General features: G+C 38.8%; 1 protein-coding gene across 3 annotated transcripts; it reads left to right on the top strand.

The window, feature by feature from the left end:
• The first annotated feature begins 6 nt into the window (after window positions 1-6).
• Window positions 7-27,881, top strand: KRCC1 (lysine rich coiled-coil 1). 3 transcript variants are annotated; one of them, XM_012472959.2, is made up of 4 exons: window positions 7-164; window positions 19,221-19,326; window positions 20,651-20,748; window positions 26,500-27,881. In XM_012472959.2, exon 4 carries the CDS (start codon window positions 26,522-26,524, stop codon window positions 27,299-27,301), a length of 780 nt encoding a protein of 259 aa, XP_012328382.2. In that variant the 5' UTR covers window positions 7-164; window positions 19,221-19,326; window positions 20,651-20,748; window positions 26,500-26,521; the 3' UTR covers window positions 27,302-27,881. The 3 variants fall into 3 exon arrangements, with proteins under 3 accessions (XP_012328382.2, XP_012328380.2, XP_012328381.2); XM_012472957.3 differs by having other exon boundaries at window positions 20,590-20,748; XM_012472958.2 differs by lacking the exon at window positions 7-164 and having other exon boundaries at window positions 19,117-19,326; window positions 20,590-20,748.
• The last annotated feature ends 78 nt before the right edge of the window (window positions 27,882-27,959 follow it).

Raw genomic sequence — 27,959 nt, 5'->3', positions numbered from 1 at the left:
CTCCGCCTCCTCCTCCCATCCCGCCTGCTCTGCGGCGGAGGCGGCGGCGGCGGCAGCGGTTGTTCCTGCCTCTCCGCCACCTCCACCGCGGCTTATCCCCTGGCCGGCGGCGTTGGCGGGGCTGGGGACAGTAGTTGTAGACGCCCGCCCCTGCCTCAGAGAAGGTGAGTTCCCGCCCCGGCGGCGGGGGCGGCCCGGTCTTCAGCCCCTCAACTCTTGCGCTACAGGACAGGCCCGCGCGCCCAGCCCGCCGGGTGCGCCCCGGTTGTGCGAAATGGCCGACCAGGGCGTGGCCGGAGTCTCGCGCACCCCTCACCGGCCGCCGCACCCGGAAAGGGGCGCCAGGGCTTCCGAGTGGAATACGGAGGGAAGGGGCGCTTGGCTTGAGGAGGAAGCCGAGGTTGGAGTGGGAAACTAGGGGCGGCTAGGCTGAAATCTAGACCTGGAGCGTCAGGGAAAGGAAAGGGGGGTTGACGAGGAAACTCGAAAATTGAGGGGAGAGGGATAAGGAGAAAATAGCCCAAGACGTGGAAGGGAGTAAGCATCTGTTTGTTGAAGTTCAACATCCTGGAAAGTAGAGACTTAGACGTAGGACACTTAGGGAGAGGTGGATTTAGGCCCCGGGGAGAGCAGGAAGTTGCGGGGTCCTTGGGGGAAGAGAAGAGGGGATGAGGTTTGGGGGGGATCACCTTGGATAGTTTCCTAGGCTTTTGAGGATATGACCCTGTAAGACAAGCTTCTAAGATTTAGAGGCCCATCTTGATAGTGGTCAGGGTGTGTGTGTGTGTGTGTTCCTCTAGTTTAGAGACGGGGATCTCGCTGTGTGTGTGTGTGTGTGTAGAGGTCAGGGTGTGTGTGTGTGTGTTCCTCTAATTTAGAGACGGGGATCTTGCTCTGTGTGTGTGTGTGTGTGTGTGTATGTATGTGTGTGTTTAATCCTCTAATTTAGATACAGGGATCTCGCTGTGCCCAGGCTGAAGTGTAGTGGCGCGATCATAGCTCACTGCAGCCTCCAACTCCTGGGTTCAAGCGATCCTTCTGCCTCAGCCTCCGGAGTAGCTGGGACTACAGGCGAGAGCCACCGCGCCCAGCTGAGTTTTAATATGTACCTACCAATGTTAGAGATATCCAAAGCTAGACATTTAAGCGTTGAAAAAAGATTTTATTCCGAAACTACTGACAGTGTCGGGGAAAGACTGAGGTCCATTCCGATTTTCACAGAGGTGACTGCGCGTTTTAAAGGGAGAAGGAGAGAGTAGGGAGGGGGAAGAGGGGGCTCAAGTAGAGTCAGGGAGGTGAAAAATTACAAAGGGCTGGTCAGTGTATAAATGCAAATAGGCCAGCTGTGTCTCCTATCTGGAAATTATCTAAGATAAAATACTTTTTATCTTAGTATAAAAAGAGAGACTGGGAGTCAGGCCCCATCCTTCCTGGTTACATTTCAGAGCAATGGCTTCCAGGTCCTTGAGGACACTCCTGGCTTTGAGAGGTACAAACATCTCAAAGGAACAGAGGAGGATTCGTGGTTGTGAGCCCTTTTTAGTAAATGCTTTTAAAAAGGGAAGTCAGGGAGCTGTTACTAGGTGTTGGGTAGAACAAACAGTAAAAATTTTTTGACAGCCTGGCTTTTCCAACAGGAACTCAAAAGAGGGCTGGATGTGGCCTTAGGCTTCTAGAGGCCATGTTAAATTTTAGTCAATTCTCCACGGGTGTGGAGAGTTTTGTAGTTCTCCAGCATATTTTCCCTAACAGCAAGAACTCAACCATCTTAATCAGTTTTGTAGTTCTTCAGCATATTTTCCCTAACAGAAAAGGCTATTAATCATCTTAATCTAAGATGGTTGAGTTCTTGCTGTAATAGTTCTAGATGTCTACAAAGAGCCTGCTGGTTGCAAACTATGAGATAAGGCTTAAAGATGTTTTGGGAATGATTTTAGTTGCTAGTGCTTGATCCCACTGCAGAAGACCTAAGTAAAACATTCAGCCATGTTCAATATCAAAATTTTTAGTATTTGCTGTGCCTTATGTTGCTTTTTGTCTTCAGAGTGAAAGATGATGGGAGCCAGAATATTGTAGAATAATTTAGATTCCTTTTCCCAGAAGAGATACCCATCACTATAGTAACCCCATAAAAATATTAATTTCTTCTTTATCCTTTTTCATGATGTATTTTGTGTATTATCCCATAATATTTTACACAGTTGGCTTTGTGTCAATTGACTTTGGAGAACTGGCAGAGGAGTAAAATACTGTAAATTTCTTAAAACATTTTCTTAAGCACTTTTTCTATTCACTAAAAATGGGAATTAGTCATTGCAACCAAATGATGTTCTATTAAGTTCTCTTAGTGAAGGCAGTTTTGGAAGACTAGATTTAGTGTCTTCAGTCAGCCTGGATGTAGTATCATTTTTTGAGATTTTAAAAGATAAAATCTCCTGGGTTATATTTTACTTTTACAACAAGTTTCCTGCCTCTCACTGATAAATAAGCCTGTGCAGTTTAAGGACTGCAGTTCAATTTGGCTCCCGTGACCAGACCACAGTAAGATTTGGAAACAGCTTCTCATGGAAAAAGCTTTTTGCCAGATTCAGCATTTGTTTTTGTTTTTGATTTTGCAGTGACTTCAAATGTGTGCAAAAGACTTTAAAAGATGTCAGTTCACACAACACTAGCAGTAACCTTTCTATTCCACTTCAAGGTGATAAAATGAGAATATTGAAATAGGAGTCTGACTAGTTATAGGTTCTAGTGCTAGTTTCTCCTATAGCTAAATGACCCTGAGTAAGTCTCAGACTTTCTGGATTTGAGTTTTGTCATCTGTGGGTGGAGGAATTGGACTAGCCCAGTGACTCTCAAGTAGGGATGATTGTACCCCCAGAAGACCTCTGACAATGTGGAGATATTTTAGGTTGTCATCACTGAGCAGAGAGGGACAAGAGCCAATCATAATTCCAAAAGACACAATCCCGAATTTTTTGTTGAAATTCCGAAAGTCCAAAATCCCCAAAATCACAATCACAGAAGACCAAAATCTTGAAAATAACAGATCTGGGGAAAGTTGTTTGTTTTTTTTTAATATAAAATATGTTTATTTATATTTTTAAAGGGGAATTTAAGAAACAAAAACATGACAACACTTCATAGGTCATTTTACAGAATAAAAGGCAATAGTAACATTTTTGCAAATAAACATTCAAGTATACTGACGGTCACATGCATATAACAGTTATGAGCAGATGAGCTGTGTTTATAAAGAAGTAGGTCAGAAAGGGAAATGTATAAAAGCATATCACTATGGTTGGTAGTTGTGTGCACCCAGCTTTATAACTGGCCATCTGAAATACTGTGACAAACAACCTAAGTCTTTTGATGAGATAGATCAAAAACTACAAAGGGTCACTATTCACTTACACAGTTGCCCAAAGAGCTGAAACCTCAAGAAATTTTTACTTTCAAAAATGCAGATAGGCAAAAGACATCTCTCATCTCTTCATTTATTGAGGAAGTCAACGTTATTAGGTACATGCACAGTGCTTACAAAGTCAGTGTTCTGATAATGTACTTTCATGAAGTCAAATTTACAAAAAATGCATAAGACAAATTAGAATGCTGAAAGTCTGCAGTTTACACTTCCAGTATTGGAAATGATGCAAAGGTGAAATACATAGTATGGTGAATTATTTTTTTTTAAATCCGACAATTTAAAATAGTGAAAAAAAATTGGCAAATGAGAAAATATATTACAGGAATAGATTATGGGCAGTTGCACAGAGATAGTCCGTGAAAGCTGGCCTAATATGATGCAACGATCCTGCAATTGGGATTTTAGTCTTTTGGGATTTCAATATTTGGGAATATCATCTAAACCCACAAGGAACATGGTGAGCAAGTGCAGGTACTACCAGCATCTACTTGGTATAGGCCACAAACATCCTAAAATGCACAAGGCAGTTCCCACACTCACACAACAATGGATTATCCTGCTCAATGCCAGTAACGTCGTGTTTGAAGAACCCTGCACTAACCAAACTCGGGTCTTTTACAGCTTTAAAATTATGAACTGATTTAACACATCTGCGTTGGTATTCTTTCCATGGCTTGACATGGCTGGTACTAAAATAGTAATTTATAAAGCATATGAAACTTTGGCCTATAATGGCTGACATTCAAAGAGTAATCTCAGGCAACATTCAGAGTAATCTCTGTTGAGTTAAGGTTGAGACTATTCACTAGAATTTGAAAAACAGAATATAATTGTTACCTAAAAAATTACCTATTGTCACTTCTGGTAAATAGCCTTCATTAAAGTTTCAGTTACTTCCACTTTACAATTGGCAAATATTTGATATGTCTTACTATCTAAAACACTACTAGGACTCAATATATTTTTATTTTAGGTATTTATAAAAGTTTTAAATAATTGCCAAGATGGAAAAAAGTTTGCTTGGCACTTAGCTAGAATTTTTTTTAAGACTTTGTTAGCAGATTCCTCCAAAGGTATCAAAGAATTATCATGTTTCCAGTTATTAAAATTCTACCCTCACTTTCAAAATTCTGATAGGACCGTTAAAACTGATTTGAAGAGCATCTGCTAATCCATTTTCACCTATACCTATAGCACCCTTCTGAGGAACTCCTCTGTATTGATTTGATAATGAGCAAATGTCAGTAAAGATTAAAAATTGGCAAAGGTTGGGCATGGTGGTTCATGCCTGTTATCCTATCACTTTGAGAGGTCAAGACCAGAGGATTGCTTGAGCCCAGGAGTTTGAAACCAGTTTGGGCAAAATAGGCCCTGTCTACAAAAAAAATTGTTTTAATTGGCTAGGCATAGCAGCGCATGCTTGTATTCCCAGCTACTTGGGAGACTGTGGTAGGAGGACTGCTTGAGCCCAAGAGGTCGAGGTTACGGTAAGTTGTGATCACACCACTATACTTTAGACCAGGCAACAGAGCAAGACCCTGTCTCAAAAATAAAAATAAATTGGCAGGTAAAGAAGATATAGAAGGTATAACGTTACAAATAGGAAATGGAAAAATTAATCACAAAAACCCAAAGAAGCACCATGTTTCCATAGCTAAATGAAAAGAAATATACATACTTAGAATTTATAATTGTGGTGTCAAGATTTTCCAGGACACTTTGTAATTTATTCAGTGAAGTTTCTCAAATATTTTTGACAGTTAAAACAAGTTTCACTAAATAATGATATTCCTGAGTAATCATAGTAAAAACAAAACTGCAACAAACAAAAATTCTGGGTTATCTACCTGTTTGGTTTTTTTTTATTATTTTTTGAGACAGAGTCTCTGTTGTTCAGGCTGGAGTGCAGTGGTACAATCTCAGCTCACTGCAACCTCTGCCTCTCTGGTTCAAGTGATTCTCTTACCTCAGCCTCCCAAGTAGCTGGGATTACAGGCATGTACCACCAGGCCTGGCTGATTTTTGTGTTTTTAGTAGAGACGGGGTTTCAGCATGTTGGCTGGGCTGTTCTTGGACTCCTGACCTCAAATGATCCACCTACCTCAGCCTCCCAAAGTGCTGGGATTACAGGCTTGAGCCATCGTGCCCAGCTCTACCTGCTTTTCTTTTTTTCTTTTTTTCTGCCTGCTTTTAAGAAAAAAAAAAATTGACTCAGTTTTGGGGTGAAGGACATTTCCGGCTACTTACTGAGTAATTAACTCATTTACACAGCAACTGCCTAAAAATATTTTCCTTTGTTTCCGTGATATTAAGCAGAGACTCAAGTCAAACGTAAGAAAATCTAGCTAATAATTTAAGTTTATTCAGAAAACATTTTTGAGCTCCTGTTATGTGCCAGATACTATACTTGGTACTAAGGGTATACAGATGAATTAGGCCAGCCCTTTTAAAGGGCTCAGTAGTGATCGGGCACAGTGGCTCACGCCTATAATACCAGCACTTTGGGAGGCGAGGTGGGCAGATCTCTTGAGATCAAGACCAGTCTGGCCAACACGGTGAAACCCCATCTTTACTAAAAATACAAAAAAAAAAAAATTAGCTGGGTCTGGTGGCACATGCCTGTAATCCCAGGTACTCGGAAGACTGAGGCAGGAGAAGTGGTTGAACCCGGGAGGCAGAGGATGCAGTGAGCTGAGATCTCACCATTGCATTCCAGCCTGGACAACAAGAGTGAAACTCTGTCTCAAAAAAATAATAATAAATAAAGGGGTCAGTAGTAGTATTTATTAATGAAATTAGGGAGAAAAAGAGTATTGGAGAAAATGCAGTTTTAAATATGGATTAGACTCCTAAGATATCAGGAGTAGTTCATTGTTTTGCATAAATCTGTGCTCTGTACATGATATGTTTGCTACAAGCACACCAGAGCACATTGTTACTGTAAATCTGATGTTGGCAGCTAGGAAGAATGATTAGAGAGGAGTATGTCTGGAGAAACATTAATGATTATTTGTTAGTTTCAGATTTGTTGCCTTTATTAGGTGTCAATAAGTGAAAATATTGACTAAGCATGTTAAAATGACCAAGAATTGTTCCTACTATATTCTCTACGTATATGTTAGGACATAAGCATTGATCTCATTTTTTGTTTGTTTTTGTTTTTTTCTTTGAGACAGGTTCTCACTCTGATAGCCCAGGCTGGAGTGCAGAGCCACAATTTTAGCTCACTGCAGCCTTGACTTCCCCAGACTCAGGTGATTCTCCCAGCTCAGTCTCCCAAGTAGGTGGGACTACAGGCGCATGCCACCATGCCCAGCTAGTTTTTTTTTTTTTTTTTTTTTTTTTTTTGTATTTTTAGTAGAGGCGGGGTTTCACCATGTTCCGTATGTTGATCTGGAACTCTGAACTCAAACAGTCCACCTAGTTTAGCTTCCCAAGGACATGCGCATTGTTACGCTTCCCCCTTCTTACAAACCCATTCACATTACCTAACCCATTAGAAGGAATGGTGCACATATGAAGGCCTTTGTGTAGGATATCTGCTTTGGACCCAAGTAAACTAACTTCACAAGCATGATTCCTGAGCCAGCTAATCATAGAGTACTTATGATTATTGTCATTCAAAGACTTACTTTAAATAAAAATATAAATTTGATACTAAACATACTCCCAATTAATGATTTTGTTACTTCATTTGTATTTTGTCATTGAGAATGTGCCATAATAAACCCTTAAGTTATTTTTATAGTTGTTGTATTAATGTGAAGTAGCTAGAACATGGCAAACTGTAGGTCAGGTGCTAATCTCATTTCCTGAAAAAGCAAGGTTAACAACTAGCATTATATTATAGCAAAGAATATTCATGATTTTGACTGGTATTGGGTTGCATTATCACCCCAATTAAATTCTCTGAAAACACTTTAAATAGGATTTGACCTCTGGAGAAAAAAGGAATCGGACGGCATGTTTTGGCAAAGATAACAGAATCAGTTGCCTAGTCTCCCAAACCTTAGCGTTGTGCTCTACCTTGTCTTTCCTAAGATTAGAATAGTATTAGATTACAGAACTCCTTAAGAGCAGGAATAAAACAAGGATATCCATTCTCATCACTTCTATTCAGTATTGTACTAGAGCGCCTAGCCAGTACATTCAGGCGAGAAGAAAGGTTTACAGGTTGGAAAGAAATAATACTGTCTTTATTTGCAGATTATATGATCATCTATGTACAAAGCCCTACATAGGAATCAAGGAAAAGGCAACTAGAGTAGTTAAGTGAGTTAAGCAGGGGAGTAAAATACAAGTTCCATGTATAAAATCAATAGTATTTCTAAATGCTAACAAAAAGCTATTAGAAATTGAGATTAAAAAAAAAAAATACGGCTGGGCACGGTGGCTATAATCCTAGCACTTTGGGAGGCCAAGGCAGGCAGTTCACCTGAGGTCAGGAGTTCAAGACCACCCTGGCCAACATGGTGAAACCCTGTCTCTACTAAAATACAAAAATTAGCCAGGCATGATGGTGAGTGCCTATAATCCCAAGTACTCAGGAGGCTGAGACGGGGGAGTTGCTTGAACCCGGGAGACAGTGGTTGCAGTGGGCTGAGATGGTGCCACTACCCAGCCTGGGCGACTGAGCGAGACTCTGTCTCAAAAAAAAAAAAAGATACTATTTACTGTTATATCAAAAAACAAAACTGCATTCATAGGCCTTCACATAAAAAATAAGATACTTTTGGATAACTTTAATAAAATACACTGAGGCTGGGTGCAGTGGCTCACACCTGTAATCCCAGCACTTTGGAAGGCCGAGGCAGGTAGTTCCCTTGAGATCAGGAGTTCAAGACCAGCATGACCAACATGGTGAAACCCGTCTCTACTAAAAATATAAAATTAGCCAGGCGAGGTAGCGCATGCCTGTAATCCCAGCTACTCGGGAGGCTATAGCAGGACAATCACTTGAACCCAGGAGGTGGAGGTTACAGTGAGCCGAGATCACACCACTGTACCCCAGCCTGGGCAAAAAGAGTGAAACTCCATCTCAAAAAAATAAATAAATAATAAAATACACTGAAAATGCAATAACATTGCTGAGAGAAACAAGGTGCAAATAATGGAGAGGTACCAAATGTCTCAATGTATCTTAGTGAGTTAGATTGAAAAGTATAGAACCATGTTACTAGTTTGGTATATTTATTAGAGGGGAAGAAGAAATAAGCTACTGACACCGAAAATATAACCAAATTAATATCCCAATTTTGCTCATAAAACTTTTTTTCCTCAAAGATTAAAGATATTTAATAAATATTTAAAAACCTTTTATGCTACCCAGGCATGGTGGCTCACACCTGTAATCCCAGCACTTTGGGAGGCCAAGGCGGCAGATTCTTTGAGCTCAGGAGTTTGATACACGCCTGGGCAACATGGCGCAACCCTGTCTCTACTAAAAATACAAACAATTAGCTGGGCATGGTGGTATGTGCCTGTAGTCCCCGCTACTCGGGAAGCTGAGGTGGGAGGATTGCTTTAGCCTGGGAGGCAGAGGCTGCAATGAGCCGAGATCACACGACTGCATTCTAGCCTGGGAGACACAGTGAGACCCTATCTCTAAAAAAGAAAAAAAAAAAAACGTATTCCATATTATTAAATACCATATCACAACAGATCACGTGAGGCATGAAAATTTTTATTAAATTTTTCATTCAGATTCAGTTGATTTATTCATCAAATATATCTGAAAAACATTTCATACAGTGCAAGACTTAGGCGAGGCATGGTGGCTCATGCCTGTAATCCCAGCACTTGGGAGGCCAAGGTGGGAGTATCGCTTGAGCCCAAGAGTTTGAGACCAGCCTAGGCAAAACAGCAAGACCCTGTCTTTAAGAAAAAAAAAAAAAAAAATTAGCATCAAGTTGCATTTTGTGAGAAAATGAAGGTGTTTAAAAAGTTAAATTCAGGTTTTGCTGTTTCTAAAAGGGGTGGAATTTAGCAGATTGGTAAATCTAGAATTAAGAAAAGTAGAACAATTCCTAGTATTTAAGATATGAAGCTCTTTTTAGAACGTTTTGAAGTATGAGTAACTCATGTTTCATATTCAAACAGTAGTTGATGTGCAGTTTTTGTTACTTTAACTTTCACAATGGTTTTCCATAATTTTACTGAAATAAAAAAGACCTGGCCGGGCATGGTGGCTCATGCCTGAAGTCCCACTGCTTTGGGAACCTGAGGCAGATGGATTCCTTCAGCCCAGAGGTTGGAGACCAACCTGGGCAACAAAGGAAGACTTCATGTCTACAAAAAAAAATACAAAAAAAAAGTTGGGCATGGTGGTTCATGCCTATAGTACCAGCTACTGGGGAAGCTGAGGCAGGTGGATCAGTTGAGCCTGGGAGGTTGAGGCTGCTGTGAGTCAAGATTGCACCACTGTACTCCAACCTGGGTGACAAAATGAGACCATGTCTCAAAAAAAAAAAAAAAATTGTTTCAAAATCAGAGCAATTAGAAAAGATAATAAGGATCAGGTCCATCTTTCAACTTCCATAAAGACAGTCCCTCTAAAACATCAGTTAGCTTGAAATACAAATAATTAGGTTCTCATTTCAGATACTTCTGCCCTTTTTATAGGTAACCTTATTTGTCTTTCTGTAGTTACTAGAGTAATTGATCGGGAGAACATCTCACTTTGTCAGTTAAATAGACAAAATCCTGAACAACAATACAAATAGTTCATCCATACAGCACTTAGCTTGTTCCATGAACTCTTCTGAGTGCTTGGCATGCATTAATTTCCGTAAGGACCACAACAACTTTTTGAGGTACAAGTTATATCCGTATCTTAGAGGTGAGGAACCTGAGGCAGAGAGGTTGAGAAGCTTGACCAGGGTTACATAACTTAATAATTGGCAGAACTGACTCTAGGATTCCTATATCTGTTTGACTCAAAGGAGCAAGGACCTAAGTAACATAATATGACAGGCACTAGTTCTTAGTAGTGCCTGAGATGACTTAGCCTTTGTCGGGTGGATGATCTCTCTGGAAACAAAGCCAACATTTCAAAGTCAGTTTAAGGTAGAATTATCTCTTCTTCCAAAAAAGTTTATCACAGGTCTTTAAACTCCTCTAATTACTTTATTGAGGTATATTTAACTTTATAATAAACTCCACATATATGAAGTGCACAATTCGGGCTGGGCATGGGCTCACACCTGTAGTCCCAGCACTTTGAGAGGCTGAGGTTGGGGGGTCACTGAAGTCGGGAGTTTGAGATCAGCCTGGCCAACATGGTGAAACCCTGTCTCTACTTAAAATACAAAAATTAGCCAGCCATGGTGGCTCATGCCTGTAATCCCAGCTACTCAGGAGTCTGAGACACAAAAATTACTTGAACCCAGGAGGCGGAGGTTGCAGTGAGCCAAGATTGAGACACAAAAATTACTTGAACCCAGGAGGCGGAGGTTGCAGTGAGCCAAGATTGCACCACTGCATTCCAGCCTGGGCGACAGAGTAAGACTCTGTTTCAAAAAAAAAAAAAATGTACAATTCAACGAGTTTGCGACAAGCGTATACTCCCGTGAAACCACCATCATAAGCAAAATGCCAAGCATTTCCATCAACCCCGAAGTACTTATGCCCCTTTCAATCCATTCCTCCCTCTACCTCTGTCCCTGGGCAACCATTGATCTGCTGCTATTGCTAGAGATTAGTTTGCATTTCTAGAACTTTTTATAAATAGAATCATACAGTAGGTACTCTTTCATGTCTGTCTTTCACTCAGCATGATGGTGTTGAGATTCATCCATGTTGTATGTGTTGCTGTTTTGTTCCTTTTTGTGTCTGAATAATTCTATGGTATGGATATACATCATATTTTGCTTATCTGTTCAGCTGTGGATGAACATTAGAGTTGTTTCAGGTTTTGGCTGTTAGAAATAAAGCTACAATGAACATTCATATACAAATCTTCATGGATATGTTTTCATATTAAATACATAGGAGTAGAATGGCTAGGTCATATGGTAGCTATGTATTTAACTTTTTAAAAAATTATCCGCCAGGTACGGTGACCCACACCTGTAAACCCAGTACTTTGGGAGGCTGAGATAGACAGATGGCTTGAGCCCAGGAGTTCAAGACTAGCCTGGGCAACATGGCAAAACCTCGTCTCTACAAAAAAAATACAAAAAATTAGCCAGGCATGATGGCATGAACCCATAGTGTCAGCTACTCAGAAGGCTGAGATGGAAGGATCACTTGAGCCCAAGAGATCAAGGCTGCAGTAAGCTGTGATCATACCACTGCACTCTAGCATGAGCAGCAGAGTGCTACTGCCTCTCCCCCCACAAAAAAAATTATCAAACTCCTTTGTAAAATTATTGTACCATTTTACATTCTAGCAAGCAATGTATGGGAGTTCCAGTTATTTAACATCCTTACCAACACTTGGTATTCTTGGTCCTTTAATTTTAGTCATTTTAGTGAGAATGTAGTGGTATCTCATTATTTATTTTTTTAACTAGACAGCATGACTTCACAGTTTATTGCATGAAGGAGTTACATTAGTCCAAGTTAAAAGCAGACCCCTCATTGTAGTTTAATTCATATTTACTTAGTCATTAGTATATATTGTTTTCTGAAATATCTGTTCAGCTCTTCTGCCTTTTTTAAATTGAGTTTGTCTTATAATTGAGTCATAAAAGGTCTTTATATCATCTAGATGTAAGTCCCTTGTCTGTTAAGTGAGTTGTGAATATTTATCCTATACTCCGTGGTTTGATTTTCTTTTCTTTTCTTTTCTTTTCTTTTTTTCTTTTTTTTTTTTTATTTGGTAGAGACTTGGTATGTTGCCCAGGCTGGGGTCCCCTCTGTGTTGGCCTCCTAAAGTGCTGGGACTACAGGCAGGAGCCACTGTGCCCAGCCAGTTTTCATTTTCTTAATAGAGAGATATGTAAAGCCTGGAGATCAGAAAATGTTTCAGCTTTTTAAGAAGGAGAAATGGATTCCAGAATGTAGACTGAGAAGTTTTACGTTGATTAGAAAGGCAGCATGCCACAACAGTCAGTAGCAGATTATGAAGCCAGACTGTGTTGTCATTTACTAACTGCAACCATTGACATGTTCCTTAACCTTTCTGTGCCTCAGTTTCCTCTTCTATAAAATACAGAAAGTAATTGTATTCAGCCCATAGAATTCTTAAGAGGATAAAATTAGTTACTGTGTATAAGTGCTTGAAACAGTACCTGATACATCGTAAGAGCAATGCTGTAATAGTGTTACAGAACAGATTATTAATAGGTGGCTTGTAAATGTGATGTTTTGAAATGAACATTAAAAGGCAATATAGATTTATTGAAAACATAAATCATGTCATGCCTAGTTTCTTTTATGAAGGATTACTGGTAAGTCAAAAGAATGTTGCCGGACCATATTTCTTTAGTGAGCAGAATCAGATTCCTCGAGGTTTCTGAGATATTCAAGATTATGCCAAGAAGATACCTGAAGTTTAATTGGCACATTTATTCAGAGATTATATAATGACTTTTTATATCAAATGGAAGTTTTAAGACAAGAGTTAAGAAATTCATGAGTTGTTAATGTAAACTATGAAACTTGAAATACTGCTGTGTGTGTGATTGGTCTCTTCAGGCTGTAACCCCTATACCAGCTGACTGTAAGAGTTTATTCCTATCTGCCTATAGATTGCTTTGGTCAAAATGATTGAGATTGAGAACCATTGCTGTAGAAAAGATGGTTACAATTTTAAAAGGGCATTTCCTGTATCTTTCAAATATCAACAAAATAGAAAAATAAGACTTTAGTGTGATACAAATAGATCAGACCCATAAGAAGGAGAGTAGTATGGAGCAGAGTGGAGAAACATAGTGTTCAAAAAGATGCTGAATTTGATTTTGAAATAAGCTCAGATACTATCAAATTCTTAATATCTTTCTACTTAAACCCATAATAAATAGATAAATCCTAGATGCAAGAAGAGAGAAGATTCTTTGTAGCATGTCATAGGTATTATCTTGTGCTTGTCCTTAAGTTTTTACCAGTAATGTAAATGAAGACATAGACTGAATGCATATAAAAAGTGTGTGTGGGAGCCATAGCAAATACCAAGATAAAGATCATTTGAATTTTTTAAAATTTTCAGGTGGGTGTGGTGGCTCACAACTGTAATCTTAGCACTTTGGGAGACCAAGGGAGGAGGATCACTTGAGGCCAAGAGATCAAGACCAGCCTGGGAAATATAATGAGATCCCCGTTTCTACAAAATATTACTTAAAATTAGCTGGGTGTGCTAGCACATGCCTGTAGCCCTAGCTATTCTAGTGGCTGAGGTGAGAGGATCACTTGAGCCAGGGAGTTCAAGGCTGGAGTGAGCTATGATCACGCCTCCATACTCCAGCCTCGGGGGACTGTGTCTTCTTAAAGAAAGAGAGAGATGGGACAGGGATGGGGAGAGAAAGAAAGAAGAAAGAAAGAAACCTCATTTAGGAATAGTAGCCTATACCTGTAACAAGTCAGTCAACATCCATATCCCATGAGAGAAGATAGCCAGTATTGGAGGGAGAGATGATCCAGGATTTTAACAATTGTAAAGGTCATTAGAAACCAGTAATATGATGACTATTTAAAAAATAACTAATGCTAAAATAAAATGGTAAGGATGAAAATAATGTCCAGGTCAGAGGAAGAGAGAATTTCACTGTACTCCACAACAATCACAGTCTGTGTTCTTCAAAATGTATAATACTGCAACCTCTGTATTAGTGAATACATAGTAATCACTGCAAGTAAAAGAGAGGTGATGTCAAAATTTTCTGAGGAAAGATTTCTGCAAACACCTAGAGTTCACTACCAAGCGTTCTTTCATCTAGTACTTCCTGTTACCCGTCATGTGTACTGAAGTTTGATACATGTTCAATTAGTTCAGGGGCCCAATTGTTTTAATTCATAAGGAATTTCAAGGTACATAAAACATCTACAAGTTGTTTAAACCCAGCTTCACATAGAGGAATTAAACACATAGAAGAATGGAACAGGAAAGGAGAGATGAAGTTTAATAGAATCCAGGTTTGTTCCAAAATCAAATTCATTTGTCTTTTTGAATGCTTAATGCTTATTCATTCCACTCCCTACTTCCCTCCTTCTGGGGGATAACAACAACAGTAACAACTCTTCTTCCTCTTCCTTAATCTCTCTGTTAAAGATAACTTTACCCAGGATCAAAGCCTTAGAATTGTCTCTGCCCCCACCCTTCCTTCTATCTGCTCTTTTCCCAGCTATCACAAATTTGATTCCACCTTTAGAATATCTCATATTTTTCCCTTTCTTTTTGTTAGCTCTGCCACTCTTTTGGTGCAGCCCAATAATCTCCTGCCTGTAACAGCTTCCTAACAATATCCCCATTTTGAGTCTCTTTTTCTCCCCCTATTGACTGCAGAATTAAATCCAAATGTCCCAATAAGGCCTATTATAATTTAGCAACATTCCACCTTTAGCACTGTCTTTCACTACTTTTATGCATTTTTTTTTTTATCTAAAGCAGAAATGCCTTTTCTAATGCCCTCTCCTCCAGAATACCTTTCTTCACTCATTTTTTTAATCTAAATTTTACTCATCTCTTTAAGGCTCCATTCAAAATCCATTCTTTGCCACAAACCCCTCAGCAAGAACACATTATACCTTCTTAGGTCTTACAGTACTTTACAGATTTTTGTTTTGCATCATAGTTTTTTGCATCTCATTTTTTACAAAATTGTGAAGTCCTCAATATTAACAATTGTCTTGTTCACTTATTCCCAATGTGTGGACAGCTAAGTGTGTTTACGTAAGGGAAAGGGTTGAGATAAACCAAAGTTTAATATCTGGCTTTACCAAATAGTGCATGTGGCAACATATTTTAATTTCTTTAAATTCCTATATCCTAATCTGAGAAATACTTGCAGAACTAAAAAAACTGAAATAATAACGTACTGTTTGCCGTACAGTGGGCACTTGATAAAGTTCATCTCTTTTTTCCTATCCTTTCCCACAGTACTCACCACAGAGTACCTTGAAGACAAACTCAATAAGTAGTGATAAAATTTAATAAAGTCCAAAAGCAAGGAGAACTTGAACTAAATAATGTTATAGGAGTTGAAAAATGAAAGAGTAGCCTTGAAATTATTATAAAACTAAAACAGACATGACTCAGGAGAAAAATGGCTGAGATTTTGAGCTTGATAATATTTTGCTACTTAACAGAGATAAAAAATAAGAGCTTAGTTGGCAAAGGAGTTAAAAGTAACCCCAAGTTTCTTACCTCAGCTTACAACATTGCCTTTTAGAAATGGGAAGCCTGGTTGATATTAAGGGTTAAACCAGGAAGGAAATCATTGTCCTATTTTAAGATATCTTGAGCTTAAATAATTAGTCATCAGTAAACTTTCCATGTATACTGATTTGGATGTCACCAAAAGATAGTATTTACCTGTTCTTATTAAAGATTTATTTTTGTAGAGACAGAGGTCTCACTGTGTTGCCCAGGCTGGTCTCAAACTCCTGGCCTCAAGCAGTCATCCCAATTCAGCCTCCCAAAGTGTTGGTACTACAGGCACAAAGCACCACACCAAACCAAGATTTTTAATAAAAAAGTTGCCATCACATCACCATGTCAGTTTTTGTTCATTAACTCTGAATCAAGAGAAGTTCTGAAAACCTTTGTATTAACCTTTTTACCTTGCTGACCTTAGAGTCAAATGTAATTAAGTCCTATATTTTAAAACAACTCAGAAATAATTGAGATATATATAATAGAGGTTTTTTTTGTTGTTTTGTTTTTTTTTTTTTTTTTTTTTTTTTGGAGACAGTCTCACTCTGTTGCCCAGGCTGGAATGAAAATGCAGTGTTCCATCTTGGCTCACTGTAACTTCCACCTCCCACATTCAAGAGATTCTCGTACTTCAGCCAATCGAGTAGCTGGGATTACAGGCATGTGCCAACACGCCCGGCTAATTTTTTGTATTTTTAGTAGAGATGGGGTTTCACCATGTTGGCCAGGCTGATCTCAAACTTCTGGGCTTAAGTGATCCGCCCACCTCTGCCTCCCAAAGTGCTGGGATTACAGGCATAAGCCATCACGCCCAGCCTGAGATACATTTTTAATGCTCTTCAAGTCCTTTCTAAAAGGTTTCTGATTTATAATTATCTTGGGCACATAAAATTTTTAAGCAAATCTTTTTAATCCAAACACTAGAACTAACATTAAGCTTAGGTTGAAGATACCCAGTGTAACGTAAATGTTTATGGAGTTTTTAAGTATAAAGTCATACATGTTTTTTGCAAAAATTATAGAGATGTACAAAGAGCAATATGTTAAATATTTGCCCCTACTCATTTTCTGACCCAGTTTCCCATTTCTCAAACTCCATTAAATTTAGCATATATCTATTCAGATTTTTTCCTATGGATACTGAGCTAACACACAAGATCAGACTGTCAAATCAGACTCATCGGGTTTACTAATTATTTCAAGGATACAGGCAGTCAGGAGACTCAAATGAAGCAGAGGTGTCTAATACATGAAAGATGGCTCCTCAGACCATGTGATATGATTAAGCTTTGTGTCCCCATCCAAATCTCATCGTGAATTGTAATCCCTATAATCCCCACATGTCAAGGAGAGACCAGGTGAAGGAAATGGGCAGTTTTCCCCATGCTGTTCTCATGATAGTGAGTTCTCATGAGGTCTGATGGTTTTATAAGGGGCTCTTCCCCCTTCGCTCAGCACTTCTTTCTACCACCTTGAAAAGAAGGTGCCTTGCTTCCCCTTCACCTTCCACCTGTAAATTTCTTGAGGCCTCCCCAGCCATGTAAAACTGTGAGTCAATTTATTCCTTTATAAATTACCAAGTCTTAGGTATATCTTTGTAACAGTTTGAGAACAGACTAATACAGCATGTTTTCCCAGTTTGGATATGTATCTTTGGCCCAGAATAAATAGATAAGGTTTCTAAGTAAGATTCACAAGATCGCCTCACACATTGGGAATGTTTAAACTGTGGCTCATCTCTGTATTATACCCTAGAGAGTTGTATAGCTTGTGTGGCATTCTTCAGAGAGAGATGCCTCATGGATTCTGGGTTTATTTACTACAGGTAATCTTTAGCCAGGGACATCTTGCTAAGGGCATTTTAGGGGTAAAATATTTTCCTCCTAGCAGATATCATTAGGCTCTTTTCTTTTCTTTAAAAGCAACAGCATATTTATATTTCTTGATGACATTTCTTTTTTTTTTTTTAATTGTGCTTTAGTTTCTGGGGTACATGTGCAGATCATTCAGGATTGTTGTATAGGTACATACGTGGCAATGTGATTTTCTGCCTCCATCCCCCCATCACCTATATGTGGCATTTCTCCCCATGTTATCCCTCCCCACCCCCTGTTGTCCCTCCCCTATTCACCCCCAACAGACCCCAGTGTGTGATGCTCCCCTCCCTGTGTCCATGTGTTCTCACTGTTCAACAACCGCCATTATTAGGCTCTTTACTTGAGGTCTGGATGTCACTGTCTTCTTTCTCCCTCTTCCCCAGGAAAGGAAGATTGGAGGCCAAATGCATTAACTCCTCCTACAGTAAATACATATGTATATATTTAAGTTGGGGCTTTATATGTTGGGTTGTTTATACTAAAATTGGATTTTATGATTCAACAGTTGATTGATAGAGTTCTACATATTGTTTTTCCCCTTAATATATCATGGGCATTTCTCCATGACATTACATACGATTCTAACTCATCCATTTAAACTGCTGCGTAGAAAGTACAATTTTGATGTTACATGATTAGCACCCAATGTATAAACTGGTAAACTTCAATAAAATACATTTTAGCTGTTAGGAATTTTAGATTGAAACATAGACCCCAAGTGTAAATGTAGTGATTTTGGCATAGATTATTTATTAAGTGAGAAACACTTATAGCAAACGTTGTAGAAGCTAATATATGAATATGACTGTAGCTTTGAAGGGCTTTTCTGAACTCTATTTAGTAAAATTTGTGTGGTTGTATTTGTACCAAACATGGAAGAAGGTTACCATAGGTAAAGATACTTGTGGGCCAGGCTCAGTGGCTCATGCCTGTAATCCCAGAACTTTGGAATTTTGATCCACAAGGCGGGTGGATCACCTGAGCTCAGAAGTTTGAGACCAGCCTGGGCAACATGGCAAAACCCTGTCTCTACAAAAAATACAAAAATTAGTGGATCTCAGTGGCATGCACCTGTACTCCCAGCTTCTCAGGAAGCTGAGGCAGGAGAATCACTTGAGGCTGGGGGTGGGGGTGGGGGGGTGGAGGTTGCAGTGAGCTGAGATGGCACTCCAGCCTAGTTAACAGAGCTAGACTCTGTTTAGATGATTTGTGATTCCTCCATGTGATTCTTAGATGACACTGGTAATGTATCTAGACTCATTGGCTAATTTAAAATAGACTGCATTTTTTGAAATTGTTAGCTTTAAACATAAAATGCCACGACTGGATTTCTTAGCTTTCAGTACTGGCACCCCAGTAACTTTTTCTTCAGAATGGTATTTTGTAGACTAAATAAAAATATGTTAACATATTAAATATTAGAGTCTTACTATATATTTTCAAATTAAAATTTCCATTCTAATGAACAAAAATTTATTACTCTATCCTTGCAAGCACTCAGAAAATTAAGATTTGAGATGGTATATGAAATATAGTAGTTGAAGATTGAAAATATTACCTTAATTATTTAATATAATCTTCTGTCTTACCTCTCTTTTATTGATAGATACCACATTGAGTGAACAAAGACTGGACTTTTACAGATACCTTTTATAAAAGATGTCTGTGTAGTAGTGTTACAGTTCAGATAACAAAGGATTTTGCATTATGAGGTAGGTTGAAAATAGAAGGAATATGTCCATATGTCACTTTTTAAATGTGGGTAAACTTCATATATGTCATCTTATTTAATCACTACAAGAAAAGTATGTTGGGAACCAGCCCAACCCCGTACGTGGGTGCCCTTAGTCCCGGCAGTGACAAGGGATTGAGAAAAGGAAATAAAGACAGAGACACTAGTAAAATTTACAGTATGGGTCCAGGGGACCAATGCAGGCATAGGAACCATGTTGGCCCCCAGCTCTGGGCTCCAAACACTTTTATTATGTGCATAATCTCATTGATCTTATGGGCATGGAAGGGGAGGATAAAGAATTAAGAAAGATAGCCTGTGAAGAGCACTTGAGACCCTTCTTTTTTTTTTTTTTTTTGAGACCCTTCTAAGACATACTAAACTAGTACTCTGAGTTTATCACCGATTGTTATCAGAGTGCGGCTGCATCAGAAGTATATCAGATGATGCATCAGAAGTATATCAGATGAGGAGCCACAGGGTCTGACCACACCCAATGCATAGCATTGAGGACATAGAGCAATTAAAATCACTCCATATTCTGAGAACCGAGGCAGAGCCTGAGGTGTTCCGTGATCTCTGCCCTACATGGCTTTTCTCCTTGCCAGCTCCCATCTGCAAAGACTCTCCCAGATCTTGTGAGCAGAGGTCGCCTCCCTCCTCAGAGATCTTTGCATAAGCCCTCTTTACGAGGCCTTCATGCAGTTTCCATGTTAAGAAGGCATTAATGAGACAAGAGCAGTATTACCTGCTCTGCAACCACCCAGACGTGTTCCCAGGTGTTACTGCACTCTCGGGTGGTTTTTACCTTAGGCCTCCTGCTGCTTGATTTCTTTTCTTTTTTCTTCTTTTTTTTTTTTTTTTTTGAGACGAGGTTTCACCACGTTGGTCAGGCTGATCTTGAACTCCCGAACTCAGGTGATCCTCCTGCCTTGGCCTCCAAAGTGCTTGGATTACAGGCGTAAGCCACCATGCCCGGCCTGCTGCTTGATTTCTGATTAATTGCACCATAATATAGTTTAGTTCAGTGTATAAACTTCAGTGTACTCTGAGCCAAACAAGCTTATAATTATTTAAGCTTGTTGGCCAGGCTGGGCACGAACTTCTGACCTCAGGTGATCCACCTGCCTTAGCCTCCCAAAGTGTCGGAATTACAGGGTAGAATTTTCAGATTGGTCTATGTTGATGTAATTATAAACTTTGAATTATTTAATCTTTGTGACAAGATTGTGTTTAGTTTCAGATGAATGAGAGTGGAGAATTGAACAAAAATTGATTTTTAATTTCTGAATCATGGTTTTTAGCTCACCAGTTACTGTATAGTCTCACTATTTGAAAGTTCATGCCGAAAAACTGGGTGAATATGATCAGATTTCTCCACCAAGTTCTCAGCCTGATAAGGGTAAGTAAGGTTTCATTCACCTCTTTATTCATCTCTGTGCCATCTGTGGTGCTTTGGAACTGGCTTCATTCACATAGTATGATGTCTTCAAGCTTCATTCATGTTGTACCTTATGTCAGCACTTCTTTTTACTGCTGAATAATATTTTATTATATGAATATACCACATTTTGTTTATCTGTTCATCAGTTGATGGGCATTGGGTTGGTTATTTCTATTTTGTAGCCATAATGAATAATGCTGCTGTGAACATTTGTATACAAATTCTTGCATGGACATAGGTTTTCATTCTTTTGGCTATATATGGGTGGAATTGCTGGGTGGAATTGATGAAATTGCTGCTAAGCTATTTTCCAAAGTAGGTACACCATTTTACATTTCCACAAGCTTCCAATTTTTGGAATGAAGCTTCCAATTTTTCCACATTCTTGCTAACACTTACTATTATCCTTTTTTGACTATAGCCCTCCTAGTAGATGTGAAGCAAAATCTTATTACCAAAAATTTCAAACATACTCAAAAATAGAGAAAATTGCATAATGACCCTTCATGTGTTCATCATCCAGTTTCAACAATTATCAACATCTTTTTAATCTTATTTAGTGACTTATTTTTGTTGTTGTTGTTGTTGTTGTTGAGACGGAGTCTTCCTCTGTCACCCAGGCTGGAGTGCAATGGTGCGATCTCGGCTTACTGCAACCTCAGCCTCCCAGGTTCAGGCGATTCTCCTGCCTCAGCATCCCGAGTAGCTGGGACTACAGGTGTTTGCCACCATGCCCAGCTAATTTTTTGTATTTTTAGTGGAGATGGAGTTTCACCGTGTTGGCCAGGCTGGTCTCAAACTCCTGACCTCATAGCCATGAAATGATCACCACAATTAAGAGAATGAACATATCCATTACCAGCCCCCTAAGAAAATGCCCCTTTACAATGCTTTCTTCCCACCTCTCCCCAGGCAACTACTGTTGTTATACTTTCCATTTTCTAGAGTTTTATGTAAATGGAATCATATCGTATGTACTCTTTTGTCAAGCTTCTGTTACTTTTTATTTATTGATTTATTTATTTTTAGAAATGAGTTCTCGCCGTGTTAGCCAGGTTGATCTTGACCTGCTCAAGCAGTTCTGCCACTTCACCTCCCAAAGTGCTGGGATTACAGGCATGAGCCACTATGCCCAATGTATCACTATTTTGAATAGTAAAAAAGAATAATAATTATTTTCATTATTTTGAGATTCACTCATGTCATGTGTATTGATTTGGTTTATTCCTTTTTATCACTGATAGTATTTCATTGTATCGTTATACCACTGTTTGATTTAATCCATTCACCTGTTGATTGACATTTGAATTTCTTTTCTTTCTGAGGCTATCACAAATAAAGCTACTATGAACATTCATGTGCAAGTCTTTGTATAGGCACACAGTCGTGTCACTTAATGACTAGGATACATTCTGAGAAATGTGTCATTAGGTGATTTTGTTACTGTGCAAACATCATAGAGTGTACTTACACAAACCAGATGGTATAACTTACTACACAAGTTGATACAGATGGTATAGCCTATTGCTCCTAGGCTACAATCTGTACGGCATGTTACTATACTGAATACTGTAGGCAGTTATAACAAATAGTAACTGTTTGTGTATCTAAACCTATCTAAACAGAAAAGAAACAGTAAAAATATAGTATGAAAGATAAATAGTACACCTGTATGGGGCATTTACCATTAATGGAGGAGCTTGCAGGACTGCAAGTTGCTCAGAGTCAGTGAGTGGTGAGTTAATGAGAAGGCCTAAGATACTACTGTATGCTGCTGTAGACTATAAGTACTGTACACTTAGGCTACACTAAATTTATTTATTTATATTGAGACAGAGTATCTCTGTGTCACCCAGGCTACAGTGCAGTGGTGCAGTCTCATCTCACTGCAACCTCTGCCTCCCAGGTTCAAGCAATTTTTCTGCCTCAGCCTCCCAAGTAGCTGGGATTACAGGCACCCACCACCACACCCAGCTAATTTTTATATTATTACTAGAGACGGGGTTTCACCATGTTGGCCAGGCTGGTCTTCAACTCCTTATGTCAGGTGATCCGCCTACTTCAGCCTCCCAAAGTATTGGGATTATAAGCATGAGCCACCACACCCGGCCCACTAAATTTATTTTTTAAATATTTTTATTGTTTTAGTAATAAATTAACCCTAGCTTACTATAGTTTTTTTACTTTATAAACTTTAAAATTTTTTTGACTTTATGACTCCTTTGTAATAACAGTTAGGTTAAAACACATTGTCCAGCTGTACAAAAATACTTTAATTTCTAGTCTGGGTGAGGTGGCTTACGCTTGTAATCTCAGCACTTTGGAAGGCCGAGGCAGGCAGATCACGAGGTCAAGAGATCAAGACCATCATGGCCAACATGGTGAAACCCCATCTCTACTAAAAACACAAAAAATTAGCCAGGCATGGTGGTGCCTGCCTGTAGTCCCAGCTACTCGGTAGGCTGAGGCAGGAGAATTGCTTGAAACCAGAAAACGGAAGTTGTAATGAGCCGGGATCCCACTGCACTCCAGCCTGGCAATAGAGGGAGACTCTGCCTCAAAAAAAAGAAAAATACTTTAATTTCTTTATATCTTCATTCTTTTTCCTATTTTATTCTTAGTTTTTTTCTATTTTTTATTTTTTTGTTTTTGTTTTTGTTTTGAAATGGAGTCTCACTCTGTTGCCCAGGCTGGAGAGCAGTGGCACGATCTCGGCTCACTGCAACCTCTACCTCCCAGGTTCAGGCGATTCTTGTGCCTCAGCCTCCCAAGCAGCTGGGATTACAGGCATGTGCCACCATGCCCGCCTAATTTTTGTGTTTTTAGTAGAGACACGGTTTCACCATGTTGGCCAGGCTGGTCTCAAACTCCTGACCTCAAGTGATCCGCCTGCCTTGGCCTCCCAAAGTGCTAGGATTACAGGGAAGAGCCACCCTACCTGGCCTTATTTTTTTTTTAACTTATTCAATTTTTGTATGAAAAGCTAAGACACAAACACACACATTAGCCTAAGCCTACACAGGGGTCAGGATCACCATTGTCTTCCACCTCCACATCTTGTCCCACTGGAAGGTCTTCAGGGACCGTAACATGCAGGGAGCTATCATCTCCTATGGTGGCGTCTTCTGGAATACCTACTGACCTACCTGAGGCTGTTTTACAGTTAACTTTGTTTTTTGTTTTTTTTTAATAAGGAGAAAGAGTATACTCTAAAATAAAATGTAAAATATAGTAAATAAACCATAAACGAGTAATATAGTTATTATCAGATCTTATGTACTGTACATAGTATATGCTATACTTTTATATGGCAGTATAGTAGATTTGTTTATACCAGCATCACTACAAACACATGAATAATGCATTGTGCTATGACATACTATGAATTTTTCAGCTCCACTATAATTTTATGGGACTACCGTCATATATTCAGTCCATTGTTGACCAAAACATTGTTATGCAGTACATGACTATATCTCCTTTTCCTTTAAGTAAATACATAGAAGTAGAATAACTGCACCATATGGTAAATATATGTTTAACTTCTTTTTTTTTTTTTAACCCCACCCCTCATGATTAACTTCTTAAGAAACTGCCAAACTGTTTTTCAGGTGGTTGTACCATTTTACATTCCTATCAGCAATGTATGAACGTTCCAACTGTTCCACATCCTTTATCAGCACTGGTATTGTCAGTCTTTCATTTAGTCATTCTAGTAAGTGCATAGTGGTATCTCATTGTGGTTTTAATTCACATTTACTTGCTGATTAATGATTTTAAACATTTTTCCATGTGCTTATTGGTCATTTGCATATATTCTTTTCTGGAGTATAGATTAAAATAGTTTGCCCATATTTAAGCAAGTATTTGTTACATTAGTCAGGGTTTTTATGCTATTTAAGTTGAACAGAACTATATTTTCTAACTTGTCAAATTAGGCTTCATTTTCATTTTCTTTTTAACGTCAAATTTCCAAATTTAAAAAACTGGCTGATCATTAGTCAGACTCTAGAGCACTATACCACACTTGTTTCTGCTAAAGGGAAGAAACGTTCAGTTCTACATGGGATATACTCCCTCCTAATTTTTTGAGATTAAATATATCACCAAAAATATATTGGCAGGCCGGGCACAGTGGCTCACACCTGTAATCTCAACACTTTGGGAGGCTGAGGCAGGCGGATCACCTGAGGTCAGGAGTTGGAAACCAGCCTAGCCAACATGGTAAAACCCTGCCTTTACTAAAAGTACGAAAGTTAGCCAGGCGTGGTGGTGTACACCTGTAGTCCCAGCTACTTGGGAGGCTGAGGCAGGAGAATCACTTGAACCCTGGAAGTGGAGGTTGCAGTAAGATGAGATTGTGCCATTGAACTCCAGCCTGAGTGATAGAGCAAGACTCCATCTCAAAAAAAAATATATATGTGTGTGTGTGTGTATATATGTATGTATGTAAAATATATATGTGTGTGTATATATATACATATATATGGCATTGTAATCTCATAGTAAGTACATTTTTCTGCTATATTTGTATTTATTCAGGATTTGAGGTAAGGAAAAGAAAGAGAATCAGGAACAGTCCTGCTGCCCCCCCCAAAAAAAAATCAAACAAGCAAACAAAAACGGTATATGTACTGTGAATTTCTTCTGAAACTTTTCTCGACATCAGTCCTATCCCCTTTCAGTTTTTACCCGTTTCTTCCCTTCCTCAGTACTTTAAGAGAGAACAAACCAGAAGTCATTCTAGAATGCTTTTTTCACCAATCAGAAGTAGTGGAATGAAATCCAAGCCCTACACAGAAGATACAGAACTCTGTTTCTTCATCTTCACTCATAACTGTTACCTAAAAGTAGTTTTCATCTTATAACTGAATTTCTCATTTCCCAAACAGTTCTATAAACATCCTTTTATTGTTAAGTCTTACAGTACTCTCATCAGGTGAGTATGTTTATTTTATCTTGAGTAAACTGAAGATATTAAAAATCAAATTCTATATCTGTGGTTTTTACTTCTCTTAGAAACTAATGTACAGGAAACCAATTCATGAGAACTTCAGAAATTATTTTTACATTCATATCAAGCCACCCACCATGGATGTGTGGTTCTGATCTATACATCCCTACTTGTCTCACATTTTAGCCCTATGACAGCAACATGTGCATCAGTTCCTTTCTGCCCTGTTCCTCCCACTTCTGAGAAGAGTAAAGTTACTGGTATATGACCTGGGAGGTATCTGACCATCTTGATGCTACCTTTTGGCATATAATGTCAAGATATTCAACTTTTATGCTGAATTAGGTTGTAATTTGTTTGAGCTGCTTTGTTTTTCAAAGCTTTTCAAGAGCAAAGGAGGTCGGGTGCAGTGGCTCATGCCTATAATCCCAGCACTTTGGGAGGTTGAGGCGGGTGGATCACTTGAGATCAGGAGTTTGCTAGCAGCTTGGCCAACATAGTGAAACCCTGTCTCTACTAAAAATAAGAAAACTCAGTGTGGTGGCACGCACCTGTGATCCCAGCTACTTGGGAGCCTGAGGCAGGAGAATGCTTGAACCTGGGAGGCGGAGGTTGCAGTGACCCAAGTGTGCCCCCACTGCACTCCAGCCTAGGCAACAGAGCGAGACTCGATCTCGGACAAAAAAGTTAAAAAAAGAGCAAAGGAAATACTCAGGACAAGATAATCTGGTAAGAATTTTTTCCCTTCTTTGCAGAACATCCCATTTTGTCAACCTAATGAAGCATTCAAAGAAGACATATGACTCTTTTCAAGATGAACTTGAAGATTATATTAAAGTACAGAAAGCCAGAGGTTTAGAGCCAAAGACTTGTTTCAGAAAGATGAGAGAAGACTATTTGGAAACCTGTGGGTACAAAGGAGAGGTTGATTCCAGATGCATGTATAGAATGTTTAATCGAAGACTCCCATCTGAAACCATCCAGACCTACCCAAGATCATGCAATATTTCACAAACAGTGGAAAATCAATTGCCTCAGTGGTTACCAACCCATGACACCACATTGAGACAAGATTCTCTGAGCTACTGTCAGTTCACCAGGGACTGTTTCTCAGAAAAACCAGTACCCTTAAACTTTAACCAGCAAGAATATATGTGTGGCTCACATGGTGTAGAATCTAGAGTTTATAAGCACTTCTCCTCAGATAATAGTACCAGTACCCATCAAGCCAGTCACAAACAGATATATCAGAAGAGGAAAAGGCACCCAGAGGAAGGCAGAGAAAAATCAGAGGAGGAGCGGGCCAAGCATAAGAGAAAAAAAAGTTGTGAGGAAATTGATTTAGACAAACACAAGAGCATCCAAAGAAAGAAAACAGAGGTGGAAACAGAAACCGTACATGTCAGTACAGAAAAGCTTAAGAATCGGAAGGAGAAAAAAAGCCAAGAGGTAGTCTCTAAGAAAGAGGAACGTAAGCATACGAGAAAGAAAAAGGAACAAGGCCAAGAAAGGACAGAGGAGGAAATGCTTTGGGACCAGTCTATTCTTGGATTTTGAAGCTTTCAAAGTTGGTTCTCCCAAAGTTAAATTGAAAAAATAGTTGAGAGCATGGTTTTATGATGTCCATGTTCATATCACTTTTCTTATATGAATAGGATCTTTAATTTCTAACAAAGGCCATGTGAACAGAAAGTGTTTAGCATGCTTGCTCTTCAACACAGAAATTACTTTTCCTCATTTTCTAAAAGCGTTATTACATTTTTCTCACATACAGTGTAATTTCTTCTAATGAAAGTGGCTCTGCTTTTATTAATTAAATTGCTTTGATGGTGGAATTATTTTCTCTTGGGAGGTTATTTATTTTAAGAGGATTAATGGACTTTGCAGAATCTATTTCTAGATTGAGTTTGTTATAGTTTTGAGTTGGGTATTTTATGTTTATTGGTTTTTCTCTATGATGGCAATTTTTTTCTCCTTAGATCTAACTTGCAGTGTATTTTCTAAGCTGGAAAGTGGAAAATGAAATACATTAAAATAATAAGCTTAGGTTACATAGAGTTTCTAAAGTTTCAAAGAATATTGATACAAAATCAATTTCTATTCTGGAAATATTTATAATAAAGTATTATAATTTCTACATGTTGTTCTGTGTCAATCTTTTCCTATTTAACAATGATTTTTCTCTTGGGAGGAGAACAGAATAACTTGGCAGTTC

Source organism: Aotus nancymaae, unplaced genomic scaffold, assembly GCF_030222135.1.
Source record: "Aotus nancymaae isolate 86718 unplaced genomic scaffold, 86718_ANA_hifiasm-v0.15.2.pri h1tg000017l, whole genome shotgun sequence".
In the NCBI taxonomy this organism is placed as follows: Eukaryota; Metazoa; Chordata; class Mammalia; order Primates; family Aotidae; genus Aotus; species Aotus nancymaae.
This window is presented reverse-complemented; position numbering and strand designations above follow the sequence as displayed.